The sequence below is a fragment of the Helianthus annuus genome, chromosome 7 (assembly GCF_002127325.2).
Source record: "Helianthus annuus cultivar XRQ/B chromosome 7, HanXRQr2.0-SUNRISE, whole genome shotgun sequence".
Lineage (NCBI taxonomy): Eukaryota > Viridiplantae > Streptophyta > Magnoliopsida > Asterales > Asteraceae > Helianthus > Helianthus annuus.
The window spans coordinates 14,771,327-14,786,806 of NC_035439.2; the positions used below are offsets into that span (position 1 = coordinate 14,771,327).

Sequence of the window (15,480 nt, forward strand, 5' to 3'; positions counted from 1 at the left end):
TTAAAGTCTCTCTTGGTGTTTCGTGTTTTGCTTTTTGTTTCCCTCATATTGATGTAATTGTAGAAGTATTTATAATCTATCACCAAGGTATAATCTTCTTAGATTGGACAACTAAATAATCATTATCTGTATTAAACGAAGGTATAACCATGGCTGACCTTCCTACTCATACAATCGTGTTTGAGATATTAACGAGGCTGCCAGCAAAGGATGTAGGTCGTTCTAAGAGTGTATGTAAGCAATGGTATGCGTTATTGTCAACACAAGATTTCGTAAAGATACATTGTTCTCGCTCAGTAGTTTCATCTAACCAGAGAGTTCTACTAATTGACGACCTAACGTGTTCTGTTCGTCCAATCATCTCTAATAACAATGACTATGGTCCAAGCTCAACAGTTACATTTCCATTCCATCACCAAAATAATGATGTCTCAATACTTTCACATTTGAACGGATTGTTGTGTGTTTGCTTGAATCATACATACGAGCTGCTTCTTTGGAATCCAACAACTACTGCTTTCAAGCGTTTGTCAACCCCTGATTCTCATGGATTCTATATAAATAACCTTGATGCCATTGGTTTGTACGTTGACACTGACGATGATTACAAGGTCTTGCATATAAAGCGTAGGAGTGGTGTACTTGGTGTCTATGTTTATTCTAGGGAAGTAGACTCTTGGAGAAATATTCCTTTCATAACAAGACAAGAGTACCTAAGCCCTCATTTCAATTGGTCAGCTGGCACATTTTGTGGTGGTACTCTATATTTCACTGTTTGCGAATGTTGGATTGGAGGTACGAATGTGGTGATTTGTTTTGATGTTAATTCGGAGCAGTTCAAGGAGATAAGCTTTCTACCCGTTCCTTCTAATGGAATGGTTCAAGGTGTTTTAGTTAATGTAAAAAATGTGCTTCACATGTTTGCTAGCACTGGCATGTTTGAGATGACAATTGACCTATGGACACTACAAGGGGATTACTGGATTAAGGTCTTATCATGTCCTCCGATCCCCCCGATATCATTGTCATTGTGGTGCGATATAACACATTATGTGACAAATGGTAATTGGTTTGTGATGACTAAATTAGGGAAGTTGTTTACAATTGAAATGGATATGAAGCCCTTCGAATGTTTTTATCCCGTTTCTTGGTTTCGAGGTTTTAAGGGTGCGGTGTTTGTGCAGACCATTGTTTCACCAAGTATTTAGATTGGCTTTCACTTAATGTTATCATTATGTATGTCAATGTTTTAAGGATTTGTGTTTTTTTTCTCTAAGTCATGATATTCCGTTTAAGTCATGTATTTTAATGTTATCATTATGTATTTCAATGTTATCCTTCGGTTTGTTTTTCTCTAAGTTATGTGTTGGAATGTTGTTATGATTTGAGAATTTCATCATCTATGATAACTCTCTTTTATTTAATTTGCAAGGTATTTGTCATTTTTTCAATTTACAATGACTAATGGACTCTCAAACCCTCGAAATCATGCTTCTAGCTCGAGTGCATCTACTAAAGCTGAAAAACGAAAAGAGTATCAAAAAAGATACTATGCTGCACGCAAAGAAAATAACAAAGTATCTAAATTTGGGAGTGGTGATGCCCCCCAAAGTGCTTCATCAATATCTTTAATGAATAATAGGTCAACAGAAAGGACACCGTTAAGAAGTTTACAAACTAATATTACTCAATTTCTACAAACAACAAATGAGAACGCCTCAAGTGTTTCTACTACAAAATGCAAGGAGTACAATGAAGGATGTTCTAATACACCAAACGATAATGGAATGCGTATTTCAAATGGCAGTCAAGTCAACCAAACCCCGATAGATGATGTAATTGACGTAGTCAGGCATAGAACATCACGAGGTTTCTATTTATTTAACAAAGATTTCTTTTTCGAACTTGACATCTTTTACAACCTTCATTACTTAATACACCAATTTTTTTAGGTATTCAAATTCATCCGCGTACTTTATTACCCCAATTTGCTGAAGTAGTTGATCAACCTTCCCTCCAACATGGGAGCGTAGAAGATGATCCTTATAATTTTGTTTACAATGGTGTACCTGGAGAGCATCGTGTTTTAAAGGAACGAGGCGCATGTCCTAATTGTGGAGCAAAACGATTTCAATTTGAATTTGATACCTTTTGTTGTATGAGTGGGAAAACCGTGTTAGCAAACTTAGAAATTCCAGAGGAATTGTACCGACTTTTCACGTCTCAAGATGAAATTGGAGATTTGTTTAGGCAAAACATCCGTGCTTATAACACCAATTTTTCTTTTGCCTCAATGGGTGTGACATTGGATGATACATTGAACAATATGAGAGACGGCGTATATACTTTTCGTGCACATAAAGGAATATATCACAGAATCGACCAATTAGTTCCGAGGGATGGGACTCCTAGGTACTTGCAGTTGTATTTTTACGATCCTGATACTGAGTTAGATCACAGACTCCGATGGCCAAATCTTGATCGGCGTATTACTCAGATTTTAACACGCGTTCTTTCTACAAACCCATATGTCGATACATTTAGAAGACTTGCGGAACTAGGACCTTTGGACAACTATAGAGTCACTTTGAATACTTCGGTTGAACTTGACCAAAGGGTGTACAACCGACCAACGACATCGGAGGTATATATAATATATTATATTAATTGCAATTATTTAATATAATTGCTTATTTTACTTACTTATAGTTCACAATTATATAGGTTGCTGGTATTTGGGTTGAAGGTAATGACAATATCACTTCGTATAAACGAAGTATTGTAGTGTACGGTAGGTCTGAATATAGACAAACTATTCAGCCGTACTTCAGTTGTTACGATCCATTGTCGTATCCTTTATTTTTTCCTAATGGTGAGTCGGGTTGGCATGCTAACATACCACGTCAAGGAGTATCAATCAATGAGGTTCGCAACAATGACAACATCGAAGGAGAAATGGAAGGTACCAACAATTTGTTATCCTTTTTAAGTGAAGATCATAAAAATAGCGTAATGCGTTTTATTTTTATTAACTGTTTGTTTTTAATACATCTTCATCGTTCAGAGGCTAACACAAGAAGTGGTAGAACAACCGTGGCTATGCGAGAGTACTACTGTTACAAGTTCCAGATTCGATCTACCGATAATGTGCTTTTGTTCGGTGGTAGGCTGCTACAGCAGTTTGTGGTTGATGTTTACATCAAAATTGAGACGTCACGCTTAGAATTTTGTGAGAGAAACCAGGAAAAAATTCGAGCCGAATTGTACCAAGGTATTGTGGATTGCGTCAATACTGGCGAGGTTCATGCAAACAGAGTCGGGAAAAGAATTGTGTTGCCTGCATCTTTCATCGGGGGGCCTCGCGACATGCGACGTCGGTTTCTAGATGCGATGACGTTAGTTTAAGACGACGGCAAGCCTGATGTATTCCTTACAATGACATGTAATCCTAAGTGGCCTGAGATATGTGATAACTTACATGTTGGTCAAACTGCTACAGATCGTCCAGACCTTGTTTCAAGAGTGTTCCGGGCTAAATTAGAAGATCTTAAGGATCAACTCTTCAAGAAACATGTCCTCGGGGAAGTTAAGTCATACGTCTATGTCATTGAATTTCAAAAGCGGGGTTTGCCGCATGCACATTTTCTCCTAATCATGTACCCGCAACACAAGATCAATAACGCGGACCATTATGATAAGGTTGTGTGTGCTGAAATTCCTAACAAACTAACACATCCCAGATTGCATGAGATGGTTGTCAAGCACATGATTCACGGTCCTTGCGGCAATTTACGATCAAGCAGTCCTTGTATGCAGGGTGATCCTAAAATTTGTCGTTTTCACTATCCTAGACAATTTAACGAACAGACGACACAAGGAGAAGATTCGTATCCGTTGTATCGAAGGAGAGACACCGGGATAGAAGTGGACCTACGAGGACAAACACTTGATAATAGATGGGTGGTCCCATATAACCCAAGGCTTTTGATGATGTTTAACTGCCACATGAATGTTGAAGTTTGCTCAAGTATAAAATCTGTGAAATATCTTTTCAAGTATGTTTATAAAGGACATGACAAACAGGTTATTCAAGTCGATCAAAGTGAGCCAGGGGTTGTTATTAATGAGATAAAAAGATTTCAAGATGCACGCTACATATCGCCCCCAGAGGCTATGTGGCGAATTTTTTCCTTCTCTCTTTCTCAAATCTTTCCTGCTGTTCTAGCCTTACAACTTCATCTCCCAAATAATCAGATGGTTAGATTTAGAGATGATGACTTGATGCCTAATATTGTTGATAGGGAAAGGGATAAGAGAACCATGCTAACAGCATTTTTTGATCAGAATAGAAACGATGAAAAAGCAAGGGTACATTTGTATAAAGATTTTCCAAAACACTATACTTGGAATGGAAGCACACGCCGTTGGAGTCGTCGTTTCGGTAAAAAACAAAGAGGTCGTATCGTTTCCGCTAATCCAGCCGAAGGAGAAAGGTACTACTTATGCCTACTTTTGTCAAATGTCAGAGGGCCTACTTCTTTCGAACATCTTTGCACAGTTAATGGTCAACGGTGTGCGACATTTCGGAAAGCAGCTCTTGAGTTAGGCTTAATAGAAGACGATGAATATCTATCACAATGTCTCGAAGAAGCCTCTACGTTTCAGTTTCCCAATGCTCTTAGAAGGTTATTTGCGACCATAATGATTTTTTGCCAACCTGGAGATGTTCGAAAGTTATGGAATGACCACTTTGATTCACTATTTGAAGATCATCGGTTACACTGTCAAAGTATAGAACGAGTTCAAAATATGGTTCTTACCGAAATAAGTGTCTTGGTACAATCCATGGGTAAAAATTTCAATGAATTCGACCTTCCTAAGATAACTGACGATGTTAACTTACAAGATGCAGGTTATCGTGAGTTACAAGAAGAGTATGGGATTGTTTTGGAACCTGAACACTTGAGTGCCAAGCATTCACTTAATCCGGACCAAAAAAATGTGTTTGATGAGATCATGATGCATGTTGATAATGATCTTCCAGGCGTGTTCTTTATTGATGGTCCAGGTGGAACTGGAAAAACATTTTTGTACATTGCCTTGCTTGCTGAAATTCGGTCACGTGGTCTTATTGCTCTCGCAACAGCTTCATCAGGTGCAGCGGCTAATAATATGCCAGGAGGTAGAACGGCTCACTCGAGATTCAAGATTCCTCTTAATCTTGAAAATAATTCAATGTGCAATATTAAAAAACAGAGTGGGCCGCTAAACTGATTCGCTCTGCCAAAATAATCATATGGGATGAAGCGTCGATGGCTAAACGACAAGCGATAGAGGCAGTCGATCGTACATTCCAAGGCATTATAGGTGTTAGTCTCCCATTTGGTGGAAAGATAATGGTTATGGGAGGTGACTTCAGACAGGTGTTGCCGGTTATCAAACGTGGCACTCGAGCACAGATTGTAGACTCCAGCGTACGAATGTCACCTCTTTGGTCTTTGACTAAGAAGATGCGGTTGACCATAAATATGAGAGCGCTGAAAGATCCATGGTTTTCTAAATTTCTTTTAAGAGTCGGCGATGGAACTGAAGAACCAATCGAAGGAAACTATATCCGCATACCCGATGACATGACAATTCAGTGCAACAACAGAGAAAACGCTATAAAAGAATTGATCCATGCCATCTTTCCATCAATTGAAGATAATGTATATTCTTCAGATTATATAATCTCTAGAGCAATATTGTCCACTAAAAATGATAGTGTTGACGAGATTAATAATCAAATGATTGAAATTTTTCAAGGGGAGGAAAAAGTTTATTACAGTTTTGATGAAGCTGAAGACGATCAGCGCAACTTCTATCCGGTCGAGTTCTTAAATTCGCTAAATGTTAGTGGATTGCCGCCTCATAAGCTTCATTTAAAAATTGGATGCCCAATAATATTGTTACGTAATATCGATCCATCACATGGCCTGTGTAATGGCACGCGGTTGATATGTAAGGGTTTCATGCGAAATGTTATTGATGCGGAAATTGCAGTCGGTCAACATGCCGGAAAAAGAGTTTTTTTGCCAAGAATCCCTCTAACCCTTTCTGAAGATGACATGTTCCCATTTAAGCTGAAAAGAAAACAATTTCCAATTCGACTTAGCTTTTCCATGACGATTAATAAAGCTCAAGGTCAAACATTTCCGAACGTTGGTATTTATCTACCGGATTCTGTATTTTCACATGGACAACTTTATGTCGCGTTATCAAGAGGGATTTCAAGACAAAGTACGAAGGTGTTGGTACATCTCGCCAAAGAATTCAAACAACGCGGAGTTTACACATCAAATGTTGTCTACCAGGAAGTGTTGCGTGATTAATTAATCGCATCCGTATCAAAACGAAGGTAAGTTAGTAGATTATGTGCCTTATTTGCTTCCTGAAATTACTTTTTAATTACTATTTTAAAGCACTTGTAAGCGTGTAACATTTTGTTATGTGTCGAAATCTGGTACAGGAGAGGAGAAGATACAAGAAAGTCATAAGCGAACGGATGTATTGGTAAAACAGGAAGAGATACAAGAGACTCCCCGCATTTTGTTTTTATTGTTTTGTCTAGCTACTTGACTGTTTTGAACTCTTCTTGTTTTTAATTACATCTACTTCCTTGTTTTGTACTATTCTTGTAGAAGATCACGAATAAGAAAACTAACTTAAGTACTATACGATATATCACGAGACGACGGATAAACTAACGGTAAACGAGTATCCTATTGTAAATCGCCACTCCCGCCGCATCGCGCGGGTAAGTGACTAGTATAAAATAAAAGATTTTCACCATTCATATCTCCACGGTCTATATGGAGGTATGTTGGCTACCTGGTCGGGGGTTAAGGGAACGGTTTGGTAAGGGTCTTGCCCTTGTTCAGCGTTTAGAGGTCCTGCAAGGGACCTGGGTCAAATTTAGAAGGATCTCCTTCAATGCCCATAGGTATTGGATGGCGGGGATCCAAACTCTTTGACCCCCTCATAAGTTAACTACTATTAATACTATAACCCGGCTATTTAGGACTGTATCCCTGCTGACTCAGACTACTTAGTCGAGGGTAACGTCACCCCCAATAGAGGGGCCTACCATAATTTGCATTAATAACTTAATTCATTATCTTTCAATAATCCGACCCTTTAGGATTGTATCCTTGCTGACACAAACTACTGGGTTGAGGGTAACGTCGCCTTCAAAAGAGGGGCCTACTACAATAACTAAGATAATCTCTTAAACAAGTGCAAAAGTGCGAAAATAATCAAAGGTTATACTAATACACGAGTCGGATCCAAGTGATTCATCTTGTCTATCTGTTTTTACTTTTATTTTAATTTTCAGCATTTAGTTAGTTTTCATTTTCTTAGTTTAAAAATCTTTTCTAACTTTTTTTAGACGTTGAGGATAAACCGGTACTAAAAGCGCTTGTGTCCTTGGACGACCTCGGTATCTTACCAACACTATACTACGTCCACGATGGGTGCATTTGCCCATATGTGTGTTTAGTGTTAGTGAATATCGTGTTTTATAAATTTAAAACTTGGCTAAAAGTGTAAAAAGGGCTTAAAATATACATCTAAAATATAACATACTTCACGCACATCAGCCGCTGATTCCTAACTTTCTTAAAATCCTTGTGTCCCCGGCAACGGTGCCAAAAACTTGATGCGTGTCAGTGTGTATATGTTTTAGGTGTACATTTTAAGCCCTTTTTGCACTTTTTAGCCAAGTTTTAAATTTATAAACACGATATTCACTAACACTAAAGATACATATGGACAAGTGCACCCATCGTGGACGTAGTATTGTGTTGGTAAGATACCGAGGTCGTCCAAGGACACAAGAGCTTTTAGTACCGGTTTATCCTCAACGTCTAATAAAATCAAAATGTTAGAAAAAAGGTTTTTAAACTAGAAAATTAAAACTAACTAAAATGCTGAAAATAAAATAAAAGTAAAAACAGATAGACAAGATGAATCACTTGGATCCGACTCGTACGTAGTGTAACCTTTTATTATTTTCGCACTTTTGCACTTGTTTAAGAGATTATCTTAGTTATTGTAGTAGGCCCCTCTTTTGAAGGTGACGTTACCCTCAACCCAGTAGTTTGAGTCATCAAGGATACAATCCTAAAGGGTCGGATTATTGAAAGATAATTAATTAAGTTATTAATGCATAATGTGGTAGGCCCCTCTTTTGAAGGCGACGTTACCCTCGGCTAAGTAGTTTGAGTCAGCAGGAATACAGTCCTAAGTAGCCGGGTTAAAGTTTTAATAGTAGTTTAACTTATGAGGGGGTCAAAGAGTTTGGACCCCCGCCATCCAATACCGTTGGATATTGAAGGAGGTCCTCCTAAATTTGACCTAGGTCCTTTGCAGGATCTATACTGAGCAATGGCAAGACTTTTAGCAAACCATTCCCTTAACCCCCGACCAGGTAGCCAACATACCTCCATATAGACCGTGGAGATATGAATGGTGAAAATCTTTTATTTTATATAGACAGTAAAATAATGCCAAGACACCACGGACAAACGATAAGGAAGAATCACCTTCAACATAAGAAACTAGTAATTAAAGTCATTAATACAAAACCAATTAAAAAGTGCAAAAGACTAAAAATAAAAAGTATTACACTAAACACTTGTCTTCACCAAGTGATGTAAGAGACTTAGGCAAACATGGCCTTTGATTGTCAAGAACTCTTACGATCAATCTTGGATCCCGAGACGACTCACACACTCTATGATGGACAATGGATGATGGTGGTGGATGATGGTGTTGTGATGGTGGTGGGTGGTGGGTGAAGTGTAAGAGAGGTGGTGTGCCAAGGGATGAGTTGCAAGAGCTCCAAGCACTCCTATTTATAGGATGAATAGAAGCTCGGGCACGGCCCCGTGTCCACTGGGCACGGCCCCGTGTCCACTGGGCACGGCCCCGTGTCCATCCTCCTCTCTTTCTTCATTAAATGCAGTTTGTGACACCTGTGTCACTTCAACCATCAAACAAATACCAAACCAATAAAATATTGTATTTCATACTTGGGATTTGTATAAACATGTGTATCAATTGCACACATCAACTCTTGTTCGATTTCGGGCTTTAAATCGCTTTCTAGAAGGTTATACGCGCACTGATGCGTAAATATAACCAATTTAATGAAACAAACACTCTGGAATAGTGACATAGGCTTAACATACCTTAAATAATCTTTACACAACTTAGAAATAAGTTTTGGAAGGTTTGGTGTGCCGAAATCAAGTTTATTCGCTTACAAGGACTAAATTCGACAAATTGCGAAAGTATGTCAATTCGTACTGTAACGGACATTCCGGAACTTGATCATAAGTTAAACATACCCTAAATATCCATTACATAGGTTAGAAATAGGCTTTGAGGGGTTCGGTATGCTAAAATAAACTTTATGCTCATTCAGGGACTAAAAGTGTCAAAAAGTGCATAAGTTTGCATTTTCGCGCATATCTTACGTTCTGAATATATCCGGACATCCAAAAATTTATGTAATCATTAAAATATTTTATTTTAGTGATTGACTTGATAAAATTCTATTCGTCGCGTAATTTGGATCGTTTTTGCGTTCGTTACGACTTTCGTCGTAATTAACCGAACAACGCAATCGTACAACCAAACGAGCCAACATCCGAGATATTTTTGAGCATATTTTAAGTTCCTTATACTTTAACTTCATTTTAGAGCTTTGAAATGGGGTTAACGGGGCTTAAACGTGTAAAAAATGCATCGAAAACCAAGTTTGGGGCTTCAGGGACTAAATCTGCCATTTTTGAAAGTTGCTGGTCTGCAAGGTCCTTACGGACCGTATGGACATATGCTTGCGGTCCATAAGCCTTCCCCAGAACCACAGAATTGCAGAAACAATGAATCTGGCCTATTCCACTTGCTTAAACGGTTTTTACCCCTTGAATTACACACTATGGGCTGGTATTTGATGTCCCCCATTGTATTCAAAACCTTGTGCCCAAGTGTAAGGCCAAGATCATTCCCTCTTCTCCAAGAAATGATCCTAATGGTTGTGAAATTCCTATAAATACCCCTTCATTCACTTGCTCATAACCCACAATTTTATCTGATTTATGCTCTCTAAGTGGAAGTATATGCTTCCTACCTAAGAGTGAATCGGATCAAATCTTGCGGGGACCTTCTGTAAGTATTCTTTCGTGCTTTTCTTTCGTTTTAGCGTTAAAGTCAAACTGCGTTTGACTTTCTGCATTGACCAGTTTATGGTCAATGCGAAGTTCGTTTGAACTTCATAACGTGAGCGTAATCACGATGGTTATAGTCCCTAGTGACTAAACCTACTGATTACCACGTTATCTAGGCTCAGTGACGAGTCGTAGTTTCGGCCAAAATGCGTATTCTTGCGTATTTTGTAACCGAACTACTTTTGGGTATCAAGACCCTTTGTCTTGATACCAAACCCGTTTTCAAACTTCGTTAAACATGTTTTAACATGTTTAACTCGTCACTTTTAGATTTAGTGCTTATATAGGGTCGTAAGGTAAGCGATCTAAACAATCGCTTATACTTTCGAACCCGACCCATTTGGTCGATCATTAGGATCCGACCAAACACATTAGGTGACCATAGTTGTATAGGGAATAACCTTCTGAGGTTATACCTTATGGTCACGTCGTTTAAGTAGTTGTATGATAGGTAGTTTATATGCCTCAGGAAAATTACCAAAATACCCTTTTTACGCATAAATTCATTTTAAGCATATGTAACCTAAATTTTGACATCTAAACTGATTACGCAACTATATTAGACATGTTAAGGCATATTATACTTGTCATAGGACTAGTTAGGCGGTCCGAACGCGTTTTACGCAAACGACGCGTTAAAGTAGCATAAGCTACCTAAACGGGTTGTAATGGGTCGTAAGCACATAGGTTAGGTTTCATTTTAGTTTGTAGGCTTTGTTAAACCATATCATATGAGTTCCAATACTCATTTGGTTTACGAAACCTCATACTATCCGATCTCCTGATTTAAGTCCGGTTATTTATGTAGTTATCTATATAGGGTGCCGTTTGATTCCGTGATCCCTCTAGCTTTGCTTGGTTGTTGTTCAAGACTTCTAAGCACCCTCAAGTGAGTACATAGACCCCTTTTTTACTGTTTTCCAAACATTTTGGTGTGAAACACATTTGCCTACTTGTTACTTCCGTGCTTTCCTGTTTTCACATCATATACTTGCTATGTTCATTAGTACACTATTAGTACATGATTTCATTATGTTTTATGCTACGTATGTCCATTGTGTGCATACTTAGTACATTGTTTTACGTTCATTTCATTTGCTATGTATGTTTACTTGGCATGCTAGCACATTGTTTTACATTGCATCTCTGTTGCATATGTTCTACTAACATATGGACACATTGTTTACATCTCTACCTTGTATGTTCACTTAAGCATACTAGGTACATTATTGTCATAAAACATGTTTACATTTGGTATGACATTTGGTTTGTAAAAACGGGACTTATATACATTCATTAACATTAGCTACGCCGCTCGGTAGTAAGTAATGGTACCATAGGACTTGACAAATCCCGTTCCTGACATCCTAGGTTTGTTTGGGTGAAAGGAATGACTGAATCCGATAACATTTCTTTTGATAACCTTGACTTAGGGTTATCCGTCTGTCTCAAGGCTTGAATGTATGCGTTTAACATACCGTATAAGTGTTTATATCAGTAAAACATGCATTTACTTTTCAAAACACAACTTTTTGATATATTCAAAATACTTTGTTTTGTACATTTTTACTTTTGTTTTCGGTAATCATATATTACTTACCATACATAACATTTGTCACATACTTCTTGATTACATTTGACTTTTAACATATGACATTGGTTTATACAATAACATTTGACACTCGGTGTAAACATGAACATTTTACATTGGTGGTTTGTTTGGGCAAGTGACTTAAGTAACGAGGCGTGTGTAGTATGATACAAGCATGGTGGATACGCTGCTGGTACTTCCTATATATAAGTGCTTGTATGGTATTATATATCCTAGCGTTATTTGAATCATTTCAATTTAGACATATAACATTTTATACAAATAACATATTTTTCACAAGACATTGTTTTACAAACAACTTATCTTATACAAACTCATTTTACTTGGTTATTCATTTAACCTTACATTATTCTTTTAAATATACATATCCATCATCGTTTTTCAAATGATTTATAAAACAAAACATTTTACAAGGATCATGACTGACTTTTTGTTAAACAACCTTTTCTAAACTTATAAGTCATGAATCCTAAATCAATAAAACCTATGTACTCGCCGGCATTTTTATGCTGACGTACCTATTTTCACATGTGTTTCAGGAGATGATGCATAGGATTGATCAAGATACACATAGGCGGACTTGGGCCTTAGTGACAATAAAAGATGCAAGACTAGTTAATTATGTTATACTTCTTTGTTTGTTTAGACATTGTAATTCAGTTAATCAATAAAACAAAATTTCAAATTTCCATGTGTTATGAAACAATGATTCTGTTACAACACTCCCCGACGTTTCCGCCACGTTTTGTTCTTTTACGTAGTCGGGGTGTGACAGAAAAGTTGGTATTAGAGCTCATGGTTATAGGGAATTAGGTTATTAGTAATGCTTTGACCTAGTCTATAACCTTCCTAGGACCCTAACACAAGATCCTTGTGTTTAGATCATAAAACAATACCGTCACCTATCCTTAGGCGACGACCACAACAAGAATATAAATTACAAAACCGCTTTAAAAAGCAATCATCTGTTCTTGGATGATTGATTATAAGGTTTTGAACCCTCTAAATCTTCAAATCTCGTCAAAGTTTGGGTCTTATAATGTGAACACGTGCAAACTGGAAGGGTGAACGCCTGTACTCTGAGTTTTCTGTCTAATGCTAGAGTGTTCGTACAAATCCGTAGTATCGGACCAGTCACTCTTACCTGGGAACTCTTGGGGTGAGTGTTCACTTATAGGCAAGCATGTCTTCAGCGATACATTATTATCACTGCTTGCTTTGATTTGTCACCATCTCATTTGATTGCCTTAGGTAACAAACAAATGATCGCAATTCGTATGCATTGCCTTTCTGTTTTGTTTAACCAATAACATTTCATTTGTTGCTTCCTATGTCTTCCATTTTCTTCTAGAATGTCTCCTCATTTCAGCAACGGTCAAATGTCCGAGCAAACAACCAAATTTGCCCAGCAAATAGGCGAAGTGATTCTGAAGTCTGTGGATTTAGGCATTGCCATGTCTCGTCTCAACAATGAAGCCACTCAAGAGTCACCGAAGGAAGCAGAAGTTGAGCCTGCACCAAAATCAACGAAGCGTAAAACTTCAAGGAAACCCGCAGCGAGTGCACTAAATCAAGCGGGACCTAGCCAAGTGGCAGCGCCACCAGCTAGGAAGCCGTACTTGGAAGCTGCCCCATGGTGCAAGAGATGCAACCGTCATCATTTAAACCTCGTACCCTGCTCCAAATGTACCTACTGTGGACGGTGGGGACATTTGATTAACATATGCCGCTTTGCTATCCAAAACAAAGCTGCTATAAACCTTGCTGCTACCCAACTCCAAGTCAACCCTACTCAAGCTCGTTTCCCGTCTGGTACTTGCTACAACTGTGGTAAGACGAGCCATTTCAGGAATAAATGCCCGAAGATTGTCAATGCAAATCCAACCCTTGGATGAGCACTTGGCCGAGCAAAAGCTGTTGCTATCTTATTCCTTTGTTTCTTTTGTTTTCTTGTATTGTGAAACAATCTGTTTTGTTCATAAATAAAAGTCGTTGTTCGCAATTCTGATATACAAATGTAGTTACATGTGTGTATGGAATTTCCCTATGATACCTACATCAAGGAACTATGTTCTTTACAAACTACTCTTGTGATTCTCCCTTTCAAGTGATCGCTCATGATTTCCTCGAAAATTTTAAGTACTCGTTTCATTCTAGGAGACGAGGTACAAGAAATAAAGCAAAATTATTAGTAATCACGCTTTTTGCACATTTGTGCCTTTGAATCTTTGGTTAGATAACTAAGGGTATTTTCAAATCTCATACCCATTACGTTCTGATTTTTTTTTCAACATGCATAACATAAGTTTTGAAAAACAACCTCCATGATTTCAAAACATTGTCTATGTTTTCAAAAACAACCTCCATGATTTCAAAAACACTGTCTATGTTTTCAAAAACAACCTTCATGATTTCAAAATGTTTCATATAGTTTGAAAACAATATTAATACAGTATAATTACTTATATCAAGTGCATGATTTCAAAAGCATCATTCGTGTTTTCAAAAAACTTATACATAATTTCAAAATTCATCTCGCATGATTTTAAAACATTTTGATAAATATACCTACCTAATACACCTACCTTATGATTTCAAAAGTATTATATATAAGGTTTCAAAAACATTGAACACATTTTTTTTCTTTTTTTTTTTTTTGAACCCCATGCATAGTTTCCAAAAATATTTTCCTCATACATTGACTTAACCTTCAAATTCCGCTTCATATGTCGCCTTGGCATATCTAGCATCTCAACTTGATAAGCATTTTTACTTCATGTTTTGACTTAAGCACATCAAGTGCAAGGTTTCAAAACATCTTCAAATTCTATAATCCATATGGGATCTTTTTAGACCCTTGTGGATGATTATCATTCAAATCAGAATTCTTAATTGGATTCCTGGTGTACCTTAATTCGAACATTTCGGTTCCTTACAATCGAAATCGAATTTTCTCTTTAAGATCTTTCTTTCTTCATAGTTAGATTCTTGATAATGTTTAAAGTACCAAATGAAATCCACGGAATGGATTCCTAGTGTGCTTTAAATACTTGTGCGCAATTAACAAAATGATAACAATTTTAAAATCAAGTTAAACAATTATGTGATTATGTGTTTATGCATTTTGTGTTTTCTTTTATGCATTTTGTGTTTTTGTATACTCTGGATATTCGTTATCCAAATCCTCATAGAACCTTTCACATCTTCATATGAGGGATTCGTAGTAGGATATTCAAAAAGGTACTACCTTAAATCCTTATTGGGCTTCTACGTGATAGTCAAGACCCTTGGATTATATAGTACCATTCCATGATTCAAAAGAGACCCTTTGAGTGGTCTAGTCAAAGGATTGATTCAGAATCTGGTTAAGAATGACATGTGATGATATAAGCTGAAAAGACTCCTTGTCGGTCGAGATATCATTTATTGACTCAATTAAAAAGGACCCAAGTATGGTCTAGTCACACTCATCACAGGTTTGTTCATTTGGTTTCCCCTACACATTATAAAATATACTGTGCAAACTATGCAAGGAATTACGTAGTTATGGACGCGTACATAATTATGAAATTCAGTGCACGGAAACCCAGTAAA

At 37.4% G+C, this 15,480-nt stretch overlaps 3 protein-coding genes across 3 annotated transcripts; all 3 read left to right on the top strand.

Annotated features, from left to right (window-relative positions):
• Positions 1-149: 149 nt before the first annotated feature.
• On the top strand, positions 150-1,208 carry LOC110866617 (F-box/kelch-repeat protein At3g17530). Its single transcript, XM_022115760.1, has one exon. The coding sequence runs from the start codon at positions 150-152 to the stop codon at positions 1,206-1,208; it is 1,059 nt and encodes a 352-aa protein (XP_021971452.1).
• Positions 1,209-3,435: 2,227 nt separating this feature from the next.
• LOC110866615 lies at positions 3,436-5,274 on the top strand. Its single transcript, XM_022115758.1, has one exon. The coding sequence runs from the start codon at positions 3,436-3,438 to the stop codon at positions 5,272-5,274; it is 1,839 nt and encodes a 612-aa protein (XP_021971450.1).
• Positions 5,275-5,312: 38 nt separating this feature from the next.
• LOC110866614 lies at positions 5,313-6,090 on the top strand. The gene is made up of 2 exons (XM_022115757.1): positions 5,313-5,891; positions 6,043-6,090. Exons 1-2 carry the CDS (start codon positions 5,313-5,315, stop codon positions 6,088-6,090), a joined length of 627 nt encoding a protein of 208 aa, XP_021971449.1.
• Positions 6,091-15,480: the final 9,390 nt, after the last annotated feature.